Source organism: Actinia tenebrosa, unplaced genomic scaffold (assembly GCF_029948245.1).
Source record: "Actinia tenebrosa isolate PJP-AT-01 unplaced genomic scaffold, QUT_ActTen_1.0 PGA_scaffold0__85_contigs__length_37466705, whole genome shotgun sequence".
Classification (NCBI taxonomy): Eukaryota; Metazoa; Cnidaria; class Anthozoa; order Actiniaria; family Actiniidae; genus Actinia; species Actinia tenebrosa.
Window position 1 is genome coordinate 2,974,148 of NW_028292569.1, and position 17,881 is coordinate 2,992,028.

Sequence of the window (17,881 nt, forward strand, 5' to 3'; positions counted from 1 at the left end):
GTTCATGCAAGTGGTTATAGCTCTCCACTAATTATCAGCTCAAGCAGCCTTGCTTAGAGCAATTTGTGAAGTCAATAAATGAAGATGCACCATGAATAAACTAATTACAGCTAAAAGTAATGGTGTTCTCTGCGGTCTTGGCTTGTTGCTTGAGGCTTTTGGTGCGACAACGATTTCTGAAATAGGTGTATACGCGACTTCTTAATGTCTTAGCGATAAAAAGCTCAACCCTGCGTCGCTTTTGACCAATGAGAGGCTCAGCTTCTCTTCACTGAGTTCTTCCCGACCTTATACAAAAAATTGCAAAGGACGGTATTTTCATTGAACTGGTTGTGTGTTCCGGTGTTCATTACATAAAGTATAGATAGTATAGTGTTATTAATGTCCCTGTATGATATACAGGAAACGTTTTGCTCTGCGTTAACTGCGTGTGTCTTCATAGTGCAGTTTTCGTATGACTTTGAAAAGTTCAGGGCACGAACACGGTCGTGACACAGCAAGGGATACGCCAGACCAATCACATTGCACGAGAATGTACTCTCCATCCAATCAAATACCCGGAACACGGCGCGGACACGGACACGCCAAGATCACGGCACTTTTAGACCAATCATATTGCGCGTGAAAAACAGCAGCCAATTAAAATTCTAGAAAGTATCACGGCACGTCACGCTTACGGCACTGAGCTTTTCGCAGTCATACGAAAACTACTCTATACACCAATAAGTACTGTCTTTCTTGAAATGATGTGACCCAAACCCAACCCTACTCTTTCTCCACGAATTTCGATTTTCACTCTTGAAGAATCCCCTTCCTTCTACAGAATTACGTACAACTCTTTCATTTTAAATCCCATAGATTTCCCAGCCTCTGCTCGCTCGATTTCCCACTGAGATTTCTACTTCATTTCAAAATTAGCTTTCCCTTTCTCCAAGGATTTCTGTCTAAAGATCCTCTCCCCTCTCTACAACTTCATCTTCCCAAAAAGATTTGTCAGCTGCTTCTTCATTTCAGATAACTTTTTTGCTTTGCAATGGCAGGATTTCCAACTAATTTTTTTTAAATCAGCGTACTCTTTAAGTTTTTGTATTTTATTCCTTTGGACCCTTCAACTAATAATAATAATTATTTTTTTACATTGTGTTTCATTCACATCATATCTAATTTGTAACTTTTATTCTAACTAACGAGCGAGTTAATTCACTTTGCTTTGGTAAATATAGCTTAATATTCTTTTCTCGTTGCTTTTTCTCTACATTTATTGTATTTCACATTAAAATCAACCTTTTTTCATTTTTTGATTACATGTTTCTTTGCCCATATTGTGCGATAGCCTACATATATTTGACATCATTTTTTTAAAACTAAAATGCTTGCTTATAGAAAAGTTGAAATGGGATATCCCAACAGAATTTGGTTTATTTTTTAAGTACATTATATTAGGCTTTGCATTTTCAAATTTTCTTTTTTAATATCCTAACATACTATTCTGCCTAGCCCAAGATGTTTCTTACAAATTAAAATAAATGCCTTTATCTGCGTTTTCCCATTGTTTTACTTGCATTTTATTTTCGTTTTTCCCGTTTTCCACGATATTAAAACACCATAGTAACAGAATATCGTATTGTACAATCTCAAGTAGCAAAACCCCAAGTTTGTTCAGCTTTTGTTTGATTAGATAGTCTATCTCGTTCGCATCTGACAGGACTATCTCAAGCCCAGTTAGGTAATCTCACGGGGGATCTCTATTTTTGGTTTGGTTGATTGAGGTTATAATGATATACTTGGATATAAGATGGTTTGTTTGCCTTGAGTATGACCTACTCAGTTTTGTGATAGGAAACTCTTTTCCTTCTTAGCAAAGCCAGTTATTAGAGTTTGATGTTGACATTAGGTCGTGGATGATGTTCTTGGCAGACTCCAGGTGATAGCTCGATGAGCTTGAAGACGTATTCTTTGGCCGAATTAAATGTTCGACGGAACTCTTTGGTTGTTTTTATTTTCTCACTTCTACTTAAATCTGCCCTTTACCTTCTCTCCTCTTTTTTTTTTTTCTTTTTTTCTTTTTTTTTTTCTTTTCTTTTTATTATTATTTTTAATTCACTTTTTCTTCTTCTTTTGTTGTTGCTGTTTTTGTTGTTGTTGTTTTTTTCTTTTAGTATTTTATATCTTTTCTTCTTCAGTTTTCATTTTTCCTTATTTTCCTTCCCCCTTTTCTTTTCTTTTCATTTCCATTCCTTTCTTGTCTATTTTTTTCTCTGCATTCTTTTCTCTCAGCAAACAGCCAGGAATTACTTCTATACGTACTCGACTTACTAGCCAACAACATAGAATGTCTGCTACCGACCACACAACCAAATGTTAGTCATGCAGCGAATCCCTTGATTTCCCAGTCTACTAAACTTATCAATTCTAACCTATTATCGTGTTCTTTACAATCCAAAGCGCAAAACAACTGCAAACGTCCAAGGTAATCAAGTGATATCGTCTTCGTGAGTCGGGTTTTCGATGCCTGTCACTTGCCCCAACGAAATATCCAGGTTGTGCAAAGAGAGAGGCCGTGATGTAGTTCGGTTTGTTGCTGTTGTCCGTTGCGTGAAAGTCCGCGTTTTAGGCAAGTGAGATCTACAGAATGTGCGCGTTATATGTCGTCGAAAATTACTGCTAAATACGATGCAGATGATCGGGTTGATGGCAAAACTTGCGTAGGTCAAAATAGTGAAAACGCGTTGTAAAATGAAGATAACTATCATGGCGTTCGGCGAAGGCCTGTAGACCTGCCATGCGTTGTAGATGAACATGAGTAACAGCACGTAGTAAGGGGTCCAGGAGATGAAGAAGAATGCCACAATTGTTACTGCTAATATGACGATTTTTTTGTTTTGATGCCGTCTGTTGCTTGCGAAGGATTGCCCAGTAGCACCTGGAATTGCTTGCCTGCCCATCTTGATCGCTATTATGATGTATAAATAGACCAAAATTTGAAGAGGAACTGCTATGAATACGACAAACCTAAACGTGTCGAAAATCCTATCCTGTTGTAAGGTCAAGACGTTCTTGCACTGTAGCAACTCGTTTTCCTTCTTCATCTGAAACGCGTACAAGTAAAGTGCGTTTGTTACCAACGCTGTTACCCATGTGCTTGGAATGAGGAACTTCAGTTCAAGCAGTCTTGGTTTACGATGCATTGGCACAACGATGGCATAGAATCGATCAACTGCGATAGCTACCATGCTGAAGATGGACACAGCACAGGAAACCTCTCTCATAAATGGACTGAACTTGCAAGCTCCTTCCGCAACGACCTCGGGAACCTTCCAAACTTTACTCTTGGTAATATAAACGTCTAGCATCCTAGGCAATGCGAACAGCGTGGCTAAGAGATCCGATACAGCCATGTTTATGATCAGTACATTTGCTTTGTTTTGCATGGACTTGTTTCTGATCACAGTCGCGATGATGGTAGAGTTTCCCAGGCTTGATAAAACAAGTATCAGCACGTAGCTTACTATGGATGTTATTCTCATAATTTCAGTTATAGAAGCTTGTGTCTGTCCGTCGTCACGGTTATTAGGACAAGCTCCGTTACCTCCTGTTCCATTACCAGTATTGTTACATAGATGATTCATGATGATGTTGTATTCAAATCTTTCTTGAACTAATATCAACAAAACAAAAATAATTGTTAATTCATAGTATTCTTCTATGAAGGTGCTTCCAGTAAAAGTTATTGTTGATTCATAGTACTCTTCTGTAGAAGTGCTTCCAGTATCGCTAGTGTATGATTTCGTTATCGTAGACTAACTTCTCTGTAACCTTATCTTATTCAATTCTATCGGATTTTCCCAGGTCGCGGTCTTTTCCAAAAATCATATTACTGTCATTCATAATTTTTCTGTATAAAAATATTGTTTTTCCTTCTAAAAATCCTCTTACTGTTTACAGTACTGTCGTAGATAATTGTTTAGTGTTATTGTCTTTTTTAAAGCTGGAATTATGAATAGATGTAAGATTATTTGTGTAATGGAGTTGCGAATGGTGTAATATATTTAATACCTCGTTGTTGACGGTTAAAAAAGGCGGCCAATTCCTGCCAAACGTTTTCTCTTCTGAAAAAAAAGATATGCGTAAGTGCGAAAAGGATTACTCTGTTAATGGAGATGCGAGATAGCCACACTAGATTGGGCTCGGCTTTTGTCTTTCTGCAAAGTAAGCAAATTTCCCATCTTTTTAAAGCTGATATACTCGTTCTTCGCTGACAGCCTCAAAACGCTTCGTTAAAGTGCTACTACGACGAAAATCACTCAAACTTGGATTCAGCTGAAACTTCCTAAAAATACTCTTTAAAGGTCCAATAATCACTGTATGAAGTGTTTTCTCGATATTCAGTACGAAAGTATGATATTTTTACGATTATTTTTTGGAGTCTGTGACGTCATACACTCAACATCAAACATTGCTACATATATTTCTTTGTATATAAATCCTTAATTTATTTTATTCCTATGAAGCCCAAAGGGTGGCTAATGTGCTTATTTCATATTACTTGTGACTATATTTTGGGGTGTTTGGGTATTTCTTTCTCCCTTTACTACTGATATTTTGATCATAAACTACAAAGAAATGTATGGAGCGATGTTCGATGTTGAGTGTATGACGTCACAGACTCCAAAAAATAATCGTAAAAATATCATACTTTCGTCCTGAATATCGAGAAAACACTTCATACAGTGATTATTGGACCTTTAAAGAGTATTCTTAGGAAGTTTCAGATGAATCCAAGTTTGAGCGATTTTCGTCGTAGTAGCACTTTAAGTATGATTTCTCTTCACAAACGAACCGCCGACCCTATCATTACATATCTTGACTAACTTGGAACACTTTCACTATAATCAATTAAGACTGTGACGTTCACTCGACATTGCAATTTCTACGCTACGTCTTCCGCTCAAAAAAAATGATCTTTTCCCCCAATCTTTTCATTTCAAACTGCACTTTATTGCTATGTTTTATCAATGTCAGCAGCTGTTGTCTTGCTGTCTGTGTCAAATTATCTGCCAAACTGCCTCTTAGCTTGTGTCATTTTGCTTTCTCGCACGGACGTAAGTAAATAACCAAAAACAGGGCATGAAATGATCGTTATATTTTACAGCAAAACTTCAATTATTTTCTCTTTTTTTTCTGAACGAAAGTGAGAAATAATTCATCCGTTAATTAATCCGTTAACTCGTTCATCAATTAATAACTGATGTACGAGTAAACGGATGTCTTAGGCACACTAGTGAAAAATGTTTTGCGAGACAGAACCTTTCACGTGGGGAACAGCATTCATTGCTCTATCAGACACTGAGGAACAAAATTGAATTGCTGACAATTACTTAAAGAAATATGGACATTTTATAATGTATTGACAAATACGAAATCTCAGGTTTGATGGATAGTCGTAAACAAATAGTTTGCTTGTATATCGCTAATCGAAAATATTGGTTGTGCGGATGAAAATCTGTCAGTTTTCGGGCACAACTATCAGCGGGTTAAATTAAATCGCACTTTGAATGTTTTAAAAGAAATAGTTTTCGGGGGGGAAATTGGATGTTTTGTGTCTTTACTTTTACGACCAAGAAATTGGTGTTGATCAATATGCTTTTTCCCTTCGCGTTTCAAATAGCCCTGAAAACCACTCGTTGCCTAGTAACTAGGTTTAATTTCACTCTTTATTCCTCATACATTGCAGGATTCAACTGAAAATGAGTGTGATGCATTAGTTTTTGGCGGTTGATACGTCGGTCTATCCGTTGTTTTGTCCGTCAATTTCCGAACGAGTGAAGTGGAGAAGGCCTCCTTCGCTTGTTCCACTTCAATCCCCGTTCACTTATAACCAATTAAAACCAAGTGGATTAGGTCAGCTTGTATTAGTTTTTGGTGGTCGGTAGGTCGGTGTACCCGTTGTTCTATCCGTCCATTTCCGAACAAATAAAGTGGAGAAAACTGCACTTGTTTCACTTCACTCCAATTTTTCACTAAAGTCAATTGAAACTAAGCCAGTGGATTAGGTTTTGTAAGTCGTTCGTTCGGTTCGTTTGTCAACCAAGGCTACTTCCCTACACTAAGCCGAGTCAAGCCAATTAATCCAGAATATCCCACATTATCTTCTCCAACCAGCGGAAAGTTAATTGAAACTAAGTGGTTTAGGTTTGTAGGCAGGTCGGTCGTTCGGTTCGTTTTTCGTATACACTACACTACACTACACTACTACACTAAGCGGAGCCAAACCTCCTATTAATTCAGAATATCCCAAACTATCTTCGACAAGCAATCGAGAGAACGTGGAATTTACTTACAGTTTAGCTGCTGTAACCACACTTGTTACTTGCGCAATCTCGAACCCGGCTCTACTTCACTGTAAATTAATACTATTGCTAAGTGCTTAAGTACTGCTCGCTGTCATTCTATTTCAGGTAACATTATTCTCCAGTTTTTCTAGAAACCTGTGTCTATAACATAGAATTAATTAATTGTACGTGTTACAATTGAACTTTCTCATTAATAAGTGTTTACGGTCGTATGACGCACAGGAAATGAGTTCATGTGTTCCACTAAGCCGTTTGTTGCTGTCGCTTTGCAAAGGCCAAGGACCTCTCAATTATTAAGTAAATTTTGAAGTTTTTTTTTTTTTTTTGTCTGGAGATTAAGAATTTAGAAGGCAACAAATCAAAAGCCTCGGATCAATCGAAATAGCCACGTGAGCAGGTTTTGTCACGTGGTTGGGAAAAGGCGGGAAAACATTTCATATAGTGCGGGCTGGCGATCTTATTGATTTTATCTCGGTATATGAGCCACTGCCCACGAAGATATATGGCTTTATTTGTTCCTATGACCTCAATAAAATATCTTAAGAAAAATCCGACGATAAGATGAAGTTAAGATGAAAGGAAATAATGTCGAGGCCTCGTTTTTATTCGTCTATTTTCGCACGATAACACGACAACCTTGAAGATATAAACATGACTACAGATTATTAGTAAGTCCTCGTACACAAACATTCCTCCCATCAGTTTTGAGTTTATACAGTATTAATTACAATGTTACATGATGTTTTTTCTAATCTTCTTCCGAAGTGGAATTTAAAAAATTGTTAACTTGTGTTTTTTTCTCAATAATAGATTAGAGTTTTGTGGAAGGATCTTAATACCTTTGTTGATGTCTTGTTCCGATATCTGTCTCCTAAAGCCAAATGTTTACACTGTTTTGGCACGTTTGTTTATTTCCCGGCTTTCCTATATATTATTCCCAATTCTTTTATTAAAATGTAAGCCGTTCATTTCCTTCGTGTCAGTCGGTAAATATAAATATGATTTCCTAGAGGAATAAAGTTGACAGTAGGTGTTGGATCTTTGCCGTCACAAAAAACTACACTTCATCTTTCCTCTTTGTTGTTACTAGACAACGTTTCATCTCGTATTTAAACCTCCTGTAAAAGTTGGACTTTTGCATCCTGGTTTCACATGGATACCAGAAAAACGACAATTATTTCCTTCGTTTTTGTTCCAACAAGACAAGATCTACGACTGTTGACTTTTACAGGTCCAAGGTTTCGTGACCGTAAGATCGAAAAAGACAATCTATGAGATCTTGAAACTGGACAAACTTGATGTTCAAAAGAAAAGCATGTTTTATTTTGCGCTTTTATAAAACTTTTCTCTAATGCTCCTCCCGTTCCAAATCGACTCCTACCCAGACTCCTAACATGGCTCGTTAAAAATTCAAATTACAAAAGAAGACTGATTGTGTTTGTCGTGAAAGGATTTCGTTTTGTCAGAACATGTATTGACAGCAACTGACCTTGCGTACTTCAAAAATTTACTTCTTGATTGTTTTTGAAGGCCGTGCAGCCGAAATGGTCAAAGTGACAGCTTACAGGCTCAAAAGCCACGTCAATGGCAGAAAACCATTTCAGTGTTTACTACATTGCAAGCCGCATTCGTGCTGTAAGCTAGCAGTATCTCTCTCAAACGAAATGATTAATCATTAAGTTGAAAGCATAGTAAGCATCGTTGATGGTTTCTGACCTGCTGTTAGATAGTTGTGCTTTAGCGGTATAGTTTAGTGACCGAGGCCACGTCGGCAGCAGCAGAAAGCCATTTCATTGTTCCTTTAACGCATTCCAAGTGACATCCGTGCTGTAAGTCAGCACAACAGTATCTCGCTCAAATCACTAAATTTTAGTTTTGTTTAGACTAACCTCTTAAGCCGTCTAAAAATGAAATCTTATTTCTTAAAAAAGATTTAAAATTACTGAAAACTTTTCTTTAATGGACAAACTTAATATTTTCGATAAATAGGACTCGTTTTGTTGAAATAGTTTATCGATGTTTTGATATGTCGCAAACAAAAACATCCGATCATGTTATGGCTCTTGATTGACTTTAAAATTGTATTAATCAGCTTTCCCAGTGTTTCCTAACCTATATTTGTTCGGATGGAATTGGAACTGAGTGTTTAGCTGGCTATTAGATTTTGCGGCAGGAAGAAAAACAGATATCCTGAAGAAAAACCCTTGAATCCAGGGAGCTATTAATAAACTATACTTCCATGTGATGCCAAGTGCAGAAGTCAAAAAGAATCATTATGTTGGGTTTATACGTTTGTTTTTAGGGGCTTTTTCTTTAATTGCTCGGCTTTAATGTTTATTTTATTTTGTTAGTCATATGCACAGCTGATGTGGTGATTGCTCAAGTTACTCAATGATTAACATTGTAAAAATGTTCAAGTGGTTTGATTTAGAATAAAGCATAGCTGCTAGTTTCCTTTAAAATCACATCATTTTCTTTTGAAAACAGTTAGGGCTTGAAGTTGTACGGCTACATAAAAAGACCTTTTTTAATCGAAGTTTGTATACTTAATCTGGCTCTAATGATCTAATATTGAATGTTCGTAATCGAATAAGAACTGCTGTGGGCAACGCTTTCCAGAAAAAAGACCAGAGCCTGCGTTTCTTCTGGCCTGCGGCGAAAAACTAAAAAACGTTCTTTGCCGCAGGCCAGTAGAAACGCTGGCTCTCGGTACGAGATTGACGATTATAGCCATAAGGGTGTTGGACAGCAAGGGTCCCCGGGGGGGGGGGGGGTACTCCCATACATGGACTATACGGGAATGATCCGCTGAACAAGGTATGGATTTTCGAGCTTCTTGTCATAAACAGGGTATACAATTTCACTCAAGTTCCAAGTTTTTCCTGAGCTTCCTGTCATATTCAGGGTTTCTACTTTCCTATTGATTGAAACTGGTTGTTATGGTCGTAAAAAAACCATACGCGAGATGACATGATAATTGAAACAGGAACTCAGTGCAATTAATTATATCTTTTGTCATAAACAGGGTCTACAAATTTGATTTTTTTTGTCATAAACAGGGTACCCCTTTCAGAATCCCAGCGGACACCCCTACCCAAATTCTGGCGGTGTACCACCCCCCCCCCCCCCTTCCGCAAGGGTCATGGCAAGCGAGGATACTAATATAAAGATTAACATGTGTATGGAGTAGGATCAATTATCCTGTTGTTCTTGTACAACTGGACATGAATATGGTTAGTCATTGTACATCTGTACTCTCGTGCCATGTTGGTCATCACTCCAATATTGCTTCCTCCTCTGACATGATCTCCGTTATTCACCGTCTTCCTCACGTAGAACATCTTGACCGAATGAGCTAAAATGATAACATGGAATATACAATAGTGCATTAGTTTCCTGGAAGAGTTAGTGTAGATTATTAAGTGTAGATTATTACGTGCGCACGAAAAGGAGCAAGCATGACCTAAAATAGAAAGCCTTCAAATTTTATTGATACAGGCCCTGAAACAACCTCTGGGCTGATCAATGTCAGGGTACGGCTGCATTACTCACAGATTGATCCCTGAAACAACCTCTGGGCTGATCAAAGTCAGTGCACGGCTAACTCACAGACCGAACCCTGAAACAACCTCTGGGCTGTGATCTAAGTCAGGGTATGACTATCTCACAGATCAAACCCTGAAACAACCTCTGGGCTGTGATCTAAGTCAGGGTATGACTATCTCACAGATCAAACCCTGAAACAACCTCTGGGCTGTGATCAAAGTCAGGGCAGTGCTAACTCACAGATCGAACCCTGAAACAACCTCTGGGCTGAATCGGAATTTGGCTTGCTATTTTTTTGCGGAGGGAGTAAAACAAGATCTATAACCTACAAACTCTACTCACATATCATGCCCGCTGAGTAAGGAAATTGAAATAGAGACCCTAGAGGTGAGAGGCGAGTGCACTAGAGCTACACCACTCTTGATTTTCCACGAATCTCCAAGTCGATTTTAAATTCCAATTCATAATAAAAACATAAATACCTGCCCATTTCCCCGTGCCTTTCATCAAGACACCAGTATTATGACGTCCATTGTTATTGCTGTATGGACGGGCAGTGCGAATAATCGTCGCATTAAAGGGCGCACGCACGTCTGAGTTGGCAGGACAGATGATGTCAATTCCTCTGTGTGACCGACGTCCTCCACTCCTGTATTTCAGTGTAAAAACAAATCATTTGAATGGAGTACGTCGGAATGCAGCTCAATTTAGGGGACATTCCAATTCTCAGGATTGAATTTGTTTTGTTTTGTCCTCCAAATTGAGCTGCTTTGACCTCACATAAAAAATAGGGAGAAATGTATTCTTTAGTCATTACGCTTAAGATTTGCTATTTTTGCAGATGCCGATAAATTATTTTTGGCAAACATTTAGTCTTATCTGTATAAAAATAACTTTAAAAAGGTTTTGCCGGGATATCTGAATAAATTCACTTCGCAAAATTTTTAAGAATATCAATTTTCCATCAATCAAACGACAAAACATGTTTACAGTAAATTAAGGCCTTTTCCCCGAAATTGAAGGAGGGTCTGCAGGAACTCTTGCTTAAGATGCATTTACAAGAACCTACCTTGATGCTCCATAGGTACCCCTCCCACAGTTGTCTGTCTGTCTCACGATGTTGCAGCAGCAAATGGAACTAAAGCACAGACCGTTCACTCCTGGGATTTACAAACGATAAAATATTAGCTATTTATAAGGGAAGCACTTAATAGCCAGTGGCTAACAAATCTGTGGCGTTATGGAATTGGTATTTAGGGGTTGATCTTTGTGGAGAGAGGATACTCGGTTGTCTCCGAGCGTTTTTCTCTTGCTACACAAGAAAATCAGCTAATGAATTTCAATTTGACCATGGAACGAGGCGCCATGGGTTTGATAACCACTGGAAGTAAACAAATCATCGTTTGCAAGTACTTGCAGGACATAGAGCATTGATCTTTCTTTATGCTAGTCGTAAACCAAAAACATTAATATTCGTTAATCTCACTTTAAGCTGGCGATTACGATTCAAGCTTGACTTTCATTACACACATTACACACACAGAATTACATGGAAATATTGGTAGCCAAGAGAATATGAAGTACTTAATATTCTCTTGTGGTAGCGCAGCTGTGAGGGGTCTCGTCCGTCCTTATATGATTATGGTCCGTAATCAAATCCCCAAATTGGTGTTCAGTTGTGTTGAGTGCTTGTAATTCTCTCTGCTTCGAGGCCTCTAACGGTTTCCCCCTCCCTCGACGAATAGGTGCACCTGTGGAATCACCAGGCGACTTGCAAGTAAATCGCCGCCGTTTGATCTTCGATTTACTTTGATTTGTTGTATATAATCATTCGCGCTATCAAGCTGAGCCTGTTAATCATATAATCACTACCTTGGTGAAGAGCAATGAGGATTACGGTTGCGAAGAAAAAGGCAAACTTCATGACAGCAATCTTGATAACCTAGGTATCTTTCTTGTTACTGGGAATGTGTTACCGTTTTTCTGAGGTAAACAAGGCTGAAGGCTACGCTGTTTCGGTTTCGAGAATGCGGAACACCACCCTCTTTTTGATCGGTTGAATTTATTTTAAAATGTAAGGAAATAATCAAGGGTGATGTAGCATGGGTTAGTGCACTGGCGGCATCATGTGACGAAGGTAGAGTTTGTTAGGTCTCTCCCTTGATTCAAGGGTTTTTTCTCCAGTATTCTTTACCCTTTTCAAAAACTAACCTGCTATAATATTCAATCTGTGAGCAAACCGTACTCTGATTTCGATCTGAATGATCAACCCGACCGTCAAGGTTGTTACAGGGTATCGATTCTAATTCTTATTTTTGTTATTTTTTTGCTAATCAAAGATCGGTAACGGGAAATAGCCAATTAATATGATGAGCTATGTATTATACTGTACGCAATCGACTCTGAATTAATATCCATTGAGTCTAATTTTTGTTTTGTTTTGTTTTTTGTTTTGATTTTTTTGGTTGTTTTTTTTGTTGTTGTTGTTGTTGTTGTTGTTGTTGTTTTTTGTTTTTTTTGAGTCCAAATTTTTGTTTTTGAACTCGGGGATCTCAGTTTTGAGAAAAAAGTTCATCTCGTCACAAGTCAGAAAAGAAAGAAAAAGAAACTATTGAATTTACTCCGACGAAAATAATCTAAAAGTAATCTAACCGATTGTGAGCAATCCTACATCAATCTCGAATGGCGTGCCAAAAAAGAAGGCTTTTCTCAGCGTGTTTCTCGGCGGCGTTTCTTGAGGAACCATGTAGTTGTTCCTATAATTGATTATACTGAGTTATAATGGCTCCCATTAAACTCGTCAAGAAATAACGAGCACTCCTGCCTAATAATTCCTCTGCTATAGCACACTAGGGTACTTTCATCTGCCGGATTAGCAGTTTAGTTTTTTTATGATTCATCAATTAATTAGCAAACCAAATGGCCTAACAAATGGAACTAAGTTCTACCAAGAGCCCTACTCTTCATGTAAGACACCTTAGTTCTTCGCGACCTAAGAGATTAACACCGAAGAAAAGGTGATCAACACTAGAAATACAGTTTTTACAACAGCGTGACCTTCAGAAAGACCCTTAACGAATAGTGCAGTCGGCCTCTTTGATACAAGTTCCGTTCCATTTCATAATAATATCACCAAACGAATTTAACAGAGCACTATAAAAATTCTACTCTTCTCCTATTTTTTTTCTTTTATTACTCTCTGACAAAGAACAAATGTCCTTAACGTCAGTACACGTCTTTTACACGGTATTTCATTTTCATTCTTTCATTCACTTGTATTATCACAAGACACCAGCACAGTCCCAACTAGTAACCGTTATCTTTATCAGTCAACCAAAACAGAGCTCAATTTTACAAAAAGAAAAGGCAAAGCACAAAGAATATATAACAACTTACTTATTAAGTATTTTGGTTGTGTTCTTTCAAAGACGAATTTTTTTTTTTTTAATTTGCACCCCACAGTTAACTAATAGATATTTTACACCGGATGTCATTAGGAACTTCAGGGATTTTCAAATCGCTGTTTCAAATCCAACCGTGTTACAAAATCTACCGTAATAAAAATTATACGACATATATGGTCAATTATTATTTCCAATAATTGATTTGACACATTTATTTTGCAAAAAGCATTTCAAATTACTCGCTGCAAATCCAACAGTGTTATGTTAAATTGGTAATAAAATTACACAGCTATTTAATCAGTGTTTAAAATTAGAATAGAAATTGGCTTTAGATTTTGGGATTAAAACTAATTTAAATTGTTTTTTCAATTATCTAAAGCCAAGCCCTTTACCAGTTTTAACTTTTAAAATATCTAATTGATTCAGTTTACAGCTTCGGAGCGGAGTGCACGGTTGTCAGTGAATTTTGAGCCGGAATCATTAATACTGCAAACTAGTTTAAAAGTCAAATTGTGCAGATCCAGTCGTTGAGATGAATTCGAGCTACAATCAACACCAAAATCCACTGAATTCATCTTCATTTTTCTTACCGAATCAAACAACTTCAAGAACAACGTTAGACGACTGGTTCCTCGAAATTCAAGAAATCAAAAGAGCTGTTGAGATTGCCTGCGTTTCGCTGCTTGCCGTCGTATCTCTGTTTGGCAATACTAGCCTTCTCGCCATCTTTATCAAATACAAGGAGATGAGAACAAGTACTAACTTGTTTATCATTAACATGGTCATCTCAGATCTCCTCTATGTTATCTTCGTTATCCCAAATGTCCTTCACCAACCGATTTCTCTATCAGAAGAATGGATGTTTGGAGGCGCGTTTGGAGTGATCACCTGTAAGCTGGGATACTTCATTCGGGACATGTCGTTTACTGTATCCATCACGAGTATGGTCACGATAGCCTTGGATCGCTTCTATGCTGTAGTCTATCCCATAAGACGCCAACCAAGATACCTCAACCCGAGATTCAGTATACCCTTCATATGGCTTATATCATCTGGCTCTTTTGCTATTTATTTTTATACGGCTCGACTAGTATCCCACCCTGTCCTAGAAAATACATATTATTGCCTCTCTATTTGGACTCCCGCTTTTGATCAAATCAAATCTCCCTCGCGCCTGTATTTGTTCCTGGTAGTAGCTTTCTTCATGGTACCGCTTGTCGTCATTACTGTCTCCTACAGTATCATAATCTACAAGCTAAGGAATCACAGTATCCCGGGAGTCAGGACTTCAGAGTCTGAGAAGCTTCAACGCAAGCGAAACCGGAGTATAACCAAAGTTGGAGTTTTGATCGTCTTGTGTTTCTTCTTTTCTTGGGCCCCGTACCATTGTCTGAACCTTATTTTGGAATACCACTGGAACTTTGCCCCACCTCTTCATCTACTCGAATCAATCGACTGGCTGCATTTCGCTTTTACAAATATTTCCATGACTAGTATTGCCACGAACGCATTCGTATGTTATGCGTGTAGCAGTCGATTTAGAAACTGTCTTAAGAAATTGGTTAGCTGTTGCCCTTCACCATCTTCAGTGAGAGAAGAGCGACAGACGGTTACTCGGTCATCCCATCTCCAAGGCACTGACGAGAGCAAAACCATAGGAGTGATAAACAAGGGAATGTCTACTGAACAAGCTATAGAGTTGGAAAATGAGTGGGACACAAAGTTGTGAGCTTAAAAATGAGACTTCGTATTTGTACGTATCTATCCCCAATGAGGTCGTGGATACGATCAATTACCGCTATCACACGATTAAGCTAGAGTAAATATGGTACACTATTAAGCTAGAGTAAATATGGTACACTATTAAGCTAGAGTAAACATGGTACACTAGGCCGCAATGTTACTTGCAGCATGTTACTTGCGGCAATGTTTCAAAAAAGTGGAATCAAGTCCTACTTTTCATGAGGATCGGGCAACAATTTCAAAACGTTGCCCAGTGGAACATACGTACTCAACTGGTGCAATTGCGATGCACTGTGCCTTTTTTTATCATGTAACAAGATTGTGTACCACCACACACTTGTTAGCTATCTCCTATACTATCTGATTATTCTTCATCACTCTGGAAAACTAAGCAATCACTTTTTTGTCTGTTGTAACTGATCGATGCCGTTTAATCGCTAGCGTTAATTGTTTGATACATTTTATTGCCTTCCTCAAAAATAAGCGACTATTTACGATACAAAAAACATTTACAGTATAAGTGTCTTTTAGAGTAGATGTACTCAGGTTGTAACACCTTTTGTATTTGTATATAGTCAAAGGTGTCTATAAATATATACGTTATGAACTGCAGCTTGAAATCACAAGAAATGGGTTACCGCCATTTGCATTGCTACGCGGTCACCCCAGACAAAAATCGCGACGTGCACTTTGCAATAGACTGCCGTCAATCAAACAGGTTGACGTCATTTACACGCGTTTGGATAGGCCCGGTGAGTGTGGCTCATAATACTTGTAAACAATCGACAAGTTTTGGCGCCTTTTGAATCACACACGTGTGTAAATGACGTCAAAGTGTTTGATTGACTGCAGGCTATTGCAAAGTGCACGTCGCGATTTTTGTCTGGGGTGCAAATGCAAACGGCGGTAAATGAGGTGTGGGTATTAAGAGTGATCACTGAGAGTTTTTATACATTCTTCTTATATTCTTTAATGATGAAAAAGAGATGGGTGGCTAGTTGTCTGGGTCTGGGAACGTTTTCTAATCTGTAAATACCATTAAAGACACCTTGAATCAGGGTTAGTCTCATTTTCTCATTTCAAATACCAATTGCAAAGTAAAATTTCAAAGCAAAATTTCAACAAAACAGACACTTTGAAATTCCATATAACATAGTCTCCCACACAGCCGTTTTCAGTGTCATCATGCAATGCTTTCTCCCTGGAGAAAGCGTTGCTGTGTGGGAGACTAATATGACATTGAACACTGTATCATGAGTATTTTACACAAAATCAAGGCTAACTATGAGCAACAGAGAATGTTGAGAGACTGGAGTATTTCAAGCAAAAGAAACTATAAGCATTTATATGTAAGAAAGCATGTTTAAATAAAATTAGATACTAAAATGCCTTTGTCTGTGTCTCTTCACTTTAAAACCATGAGGAAATATAACTTTTGAGTTGCGGTATAATACATGTACATTCTCTATCTCAACACAGTCCTGGTTATTATGAATAATGGTGAGTATATATCCTGGGATTCCAATGCCTATTTTTCAAGTGGTGCATAATTGAGAAGCTTTTCAATGAGATCAACGTGGGACAGTAACATGCGTCTACAGCAGTATCTCTTAAGACCCAAAGCATCCAGAGCATCACTGAAAACAAACAAACCAAAACAAAGGTTTGCTTTTTATGAATTGAACATCACTTTATATCATTAGAAAATACTTAGATGATGGAGTTACCTTAGTTTGGGGGGGGGGGGGGGGGGGGAATATCCTGCAAAAGTACAAAGGATTCCCACCATATTTACAGTGGAGTCCCATTATCAAGCCCTTAATATCTAAAAATTCCCGTTATTTTGAACATAAGGAACATACTCTGTGAACTTACTTCAGCATAGCACTTCTAATAATCTTACCCTGCAGGATATCTCAAATCCCCATTGTTCAAACAATTTCCCTGGCATATAGGATGTTCAAAATAACAGGACTTCACTGTATGATATGTATAGGCTCAAATCAGGAATTTGAAATGTTCTTTTGGAAAAGGCCAGTTAACCCCTCGATCTCCCCCACCCCCCCCCCCCCCCCCCCCTCCACTCTGCAACAATAGAGGTTTTGCTCCAATCACGCGCCAGCACCCATAATACAGCTTGGACTGCCTGTGGTTAGACGGCAGAACAATAAAATCCCGTTGCCTTCGGGAATGGAATCTTTTCTCATGAAAAACGATTGTATTGTTCCTGCCATCTAACATGGCTGCCTTCATGTGACGGTGCAAATCCTCTATACTTAAGTTTAACATTCAACAGAGTGCTGGGTAACACTTAGATTATTTACTTAGCCACCGAATGACAACATTCTGTGACATTAATCAACTAAGGTGGATAATATCTAAGAGCTCTTTTTGCTCACTACAGATCATTCATTAACATTTTCAACAATCATTTGACAGGTGATTTATGAATCTATAAACCTTACCCCTCTGTATATTCAGCTTGTAATAAACCAAGGTAGGCTTCCCACTTGTTACCCACAACCTTGCCACAAGTAAAGCATCGAATAGGGATAATCATACTGCAATAAACGATAAGAAAAGACAAACAAACAAATAAAAAACTTTGAAGCAACTTCTCAGTACAGTGACATAATTACGAAGATCCTGCGCGATCCTAAAGTCAAATCGGCGAAATTTTTCTCCCACTGATAAAACATATACATAGCTACATGATAACACCTAACACTCACCTGGTTTTTCAGAATTCGGCTCAAAATTAACTAATTTTTGAAGACAAATTCAAAACGTAATGACCTTCGATCAAGCACGTTTTGACTGTAGTTCCCAGCCTCT

At 38.1% G+C, this 17,881-nt stretch overlaps 4 protein-coding genes across 5 annotated transcripts; 1 reads left to right on the plus strand and 3 right to left on the minus strand.

Annotated features, from left to right (window-relative positions):
* Positions 1–1,241: 1,241 nt before the first annotated feature.
* Positions 1,242–6,506, minus strand: LOC116286392 (neuropeptide FF receptor 2). Of its 2 annotated transcripts, XM_031692905.2 has the most exons (3): positions 6,342–6,506; positions 4,057–4,109; positions 1,242–3,658 (listed from the first exon to the last, which is right to left on the minus strand). In XM_031692905.2, exon 3 carries the CDS (start codon positions 3,627–3,629, stop codon positions 2,475–2,477), a length of 1,155 nt encoding a protein of 384 aa, XP_031548765.1. In that variant the 5' UTR covers positions 3,630–3,658; positions 4,057–4,109; positions 6,342–6,506; the 3' UTR covers positions 1,242–2,474. The 2 variants fall into 2 exon arrangements, with proteins under 2 accessions (XP_031548765.1, XP_031548766.1); XM_031692906.2 differs by lacking the exon at positions 4,057–4,109.
* A 2,965-nt stretch (positions 6,507–9,471) lies between these two features.
* LOC116286388 (leukocyte cell-derived chemotaxin-2) lies at positions 9,472–11,881 on the minus strand. Its single transcript, XM_031692898.2, has 4 exons — positions 11,772–11,881; positions 10,969–11,059; positions 10,382–10,548; positions 9,472–9,708 (listed from the first exon to the last, which is right to left on the minus strand). The coding sequence occupies exons 1-4, from the start codon at positions 11,821–11,823 to the stop codon at positions 9,524–9,526; spliced, it is 495 nt and encodes a 164-aa protein (XP_031548758.1). The 5' UTR covers positions 11,824–11,881; the 3' UTR covers positions 9,472–9,523.
* Positions 11,882–13,645: 1,764 nt separating this feature from the next.
* Positions 13,646–15,972, plus strand: LOC116286395 (prolactin-releasing peptide receptor-like). Its single transcript, XM_031692908.2, has one exon. It carries the CDS (start codon positions 13,836–13,838, stop codon positions 15,030–15,032), a length of 1,197 nt encoding a protein of 398 aa, XP_031548768.1. The 5' UTR covers positions 13,646–13,835; the 3' UTR covers positions 15,033–15,972.
* Positions 15,973–16,100: 128 nt separating this feature from the next.
* On the minus strand, positions 16,101–17,875 carry LOC148913253 (DNA-directed RNA polymerases I, II, and III subunit RPABC5). Its single transcript, XM_089026205.1, has 3 exons — positions 17,779–17,875; positions 17,512–17,607; positions 16,101–16,683 (listed from the first exon to the last, which is right to left on the minus strand). The coding sequence occupies exons 2-3, from the start codon at positions 17,604–17,606 to the stop codon at positions 16,575–16,577; spliced, it is 204 nt and encodes a 67-aa protein (XP_088882331.1). The 5' UTR covers position 17,607; positions 17,779–17,875; the 3' UTR covers positions 16,101–16,574.
* Between the last annotated feature and the right edge of the window lie 6 nt (positions 17,876–17,881).

What these genes read in the sequence shown, in the direction of transcription:
- LOC116286392 (XM_031692906.2), bottom strand. Translation starts at nt 3,629, where the DNA reads ATGAATCATCTATGTAACAATACTGGTAATGGAACAGGAGGTAACGGA.
- LOC116286388 (XM_031692898.2), bottom strand. Translation starts at nt 11,823, where the DNA reads ATGAAGTTTGCCTTTTTCTTCGCAACCGTAATCCTCATTGCTCTTCAC. An exon ending in CCTCATTGCTCTTCACCAAG is followed by an intron (nt 11,060 to 11,771) that starts GTAGTGATTATA and finishes TGTAAATCCCAG; the next exon opens with GAGTGAACGGTCTGTGCTTT. An exon ending in AGGCACGGGGAAATGGGCAG is followed by an intron (nt 9,709 to 10,381) that starts GTATTTATGTTT and finishes TTATCATTTTAG; the next exon opens with CTCATTCGGTCAAGATGTTC.
- LOC116286395 (XM_031692908.2), top strand. Translation starts at nt 13,836, where the DNA reads ATGAATTCGAGCTACAATCAACACCAAAATCCACTGAATTCATCTTCA.
- LOC148913253 (XM_089026205.1), bottom strand. Translation starts at nt 17,606, where the DNA reads ATGATTATCCCTATTCGATGCTTTACTTGTGGCAAGGTTGTGGGTAAC. An exon ending in CAAGCTGAATATACAGAGGG is followed by an intron (nt 16,684 to 17,511) that starts GTAAGGTTTATA and finishes GTTTGTTTTCAG; the next exon opens with TGATGCTCTGGATGCTTTGG.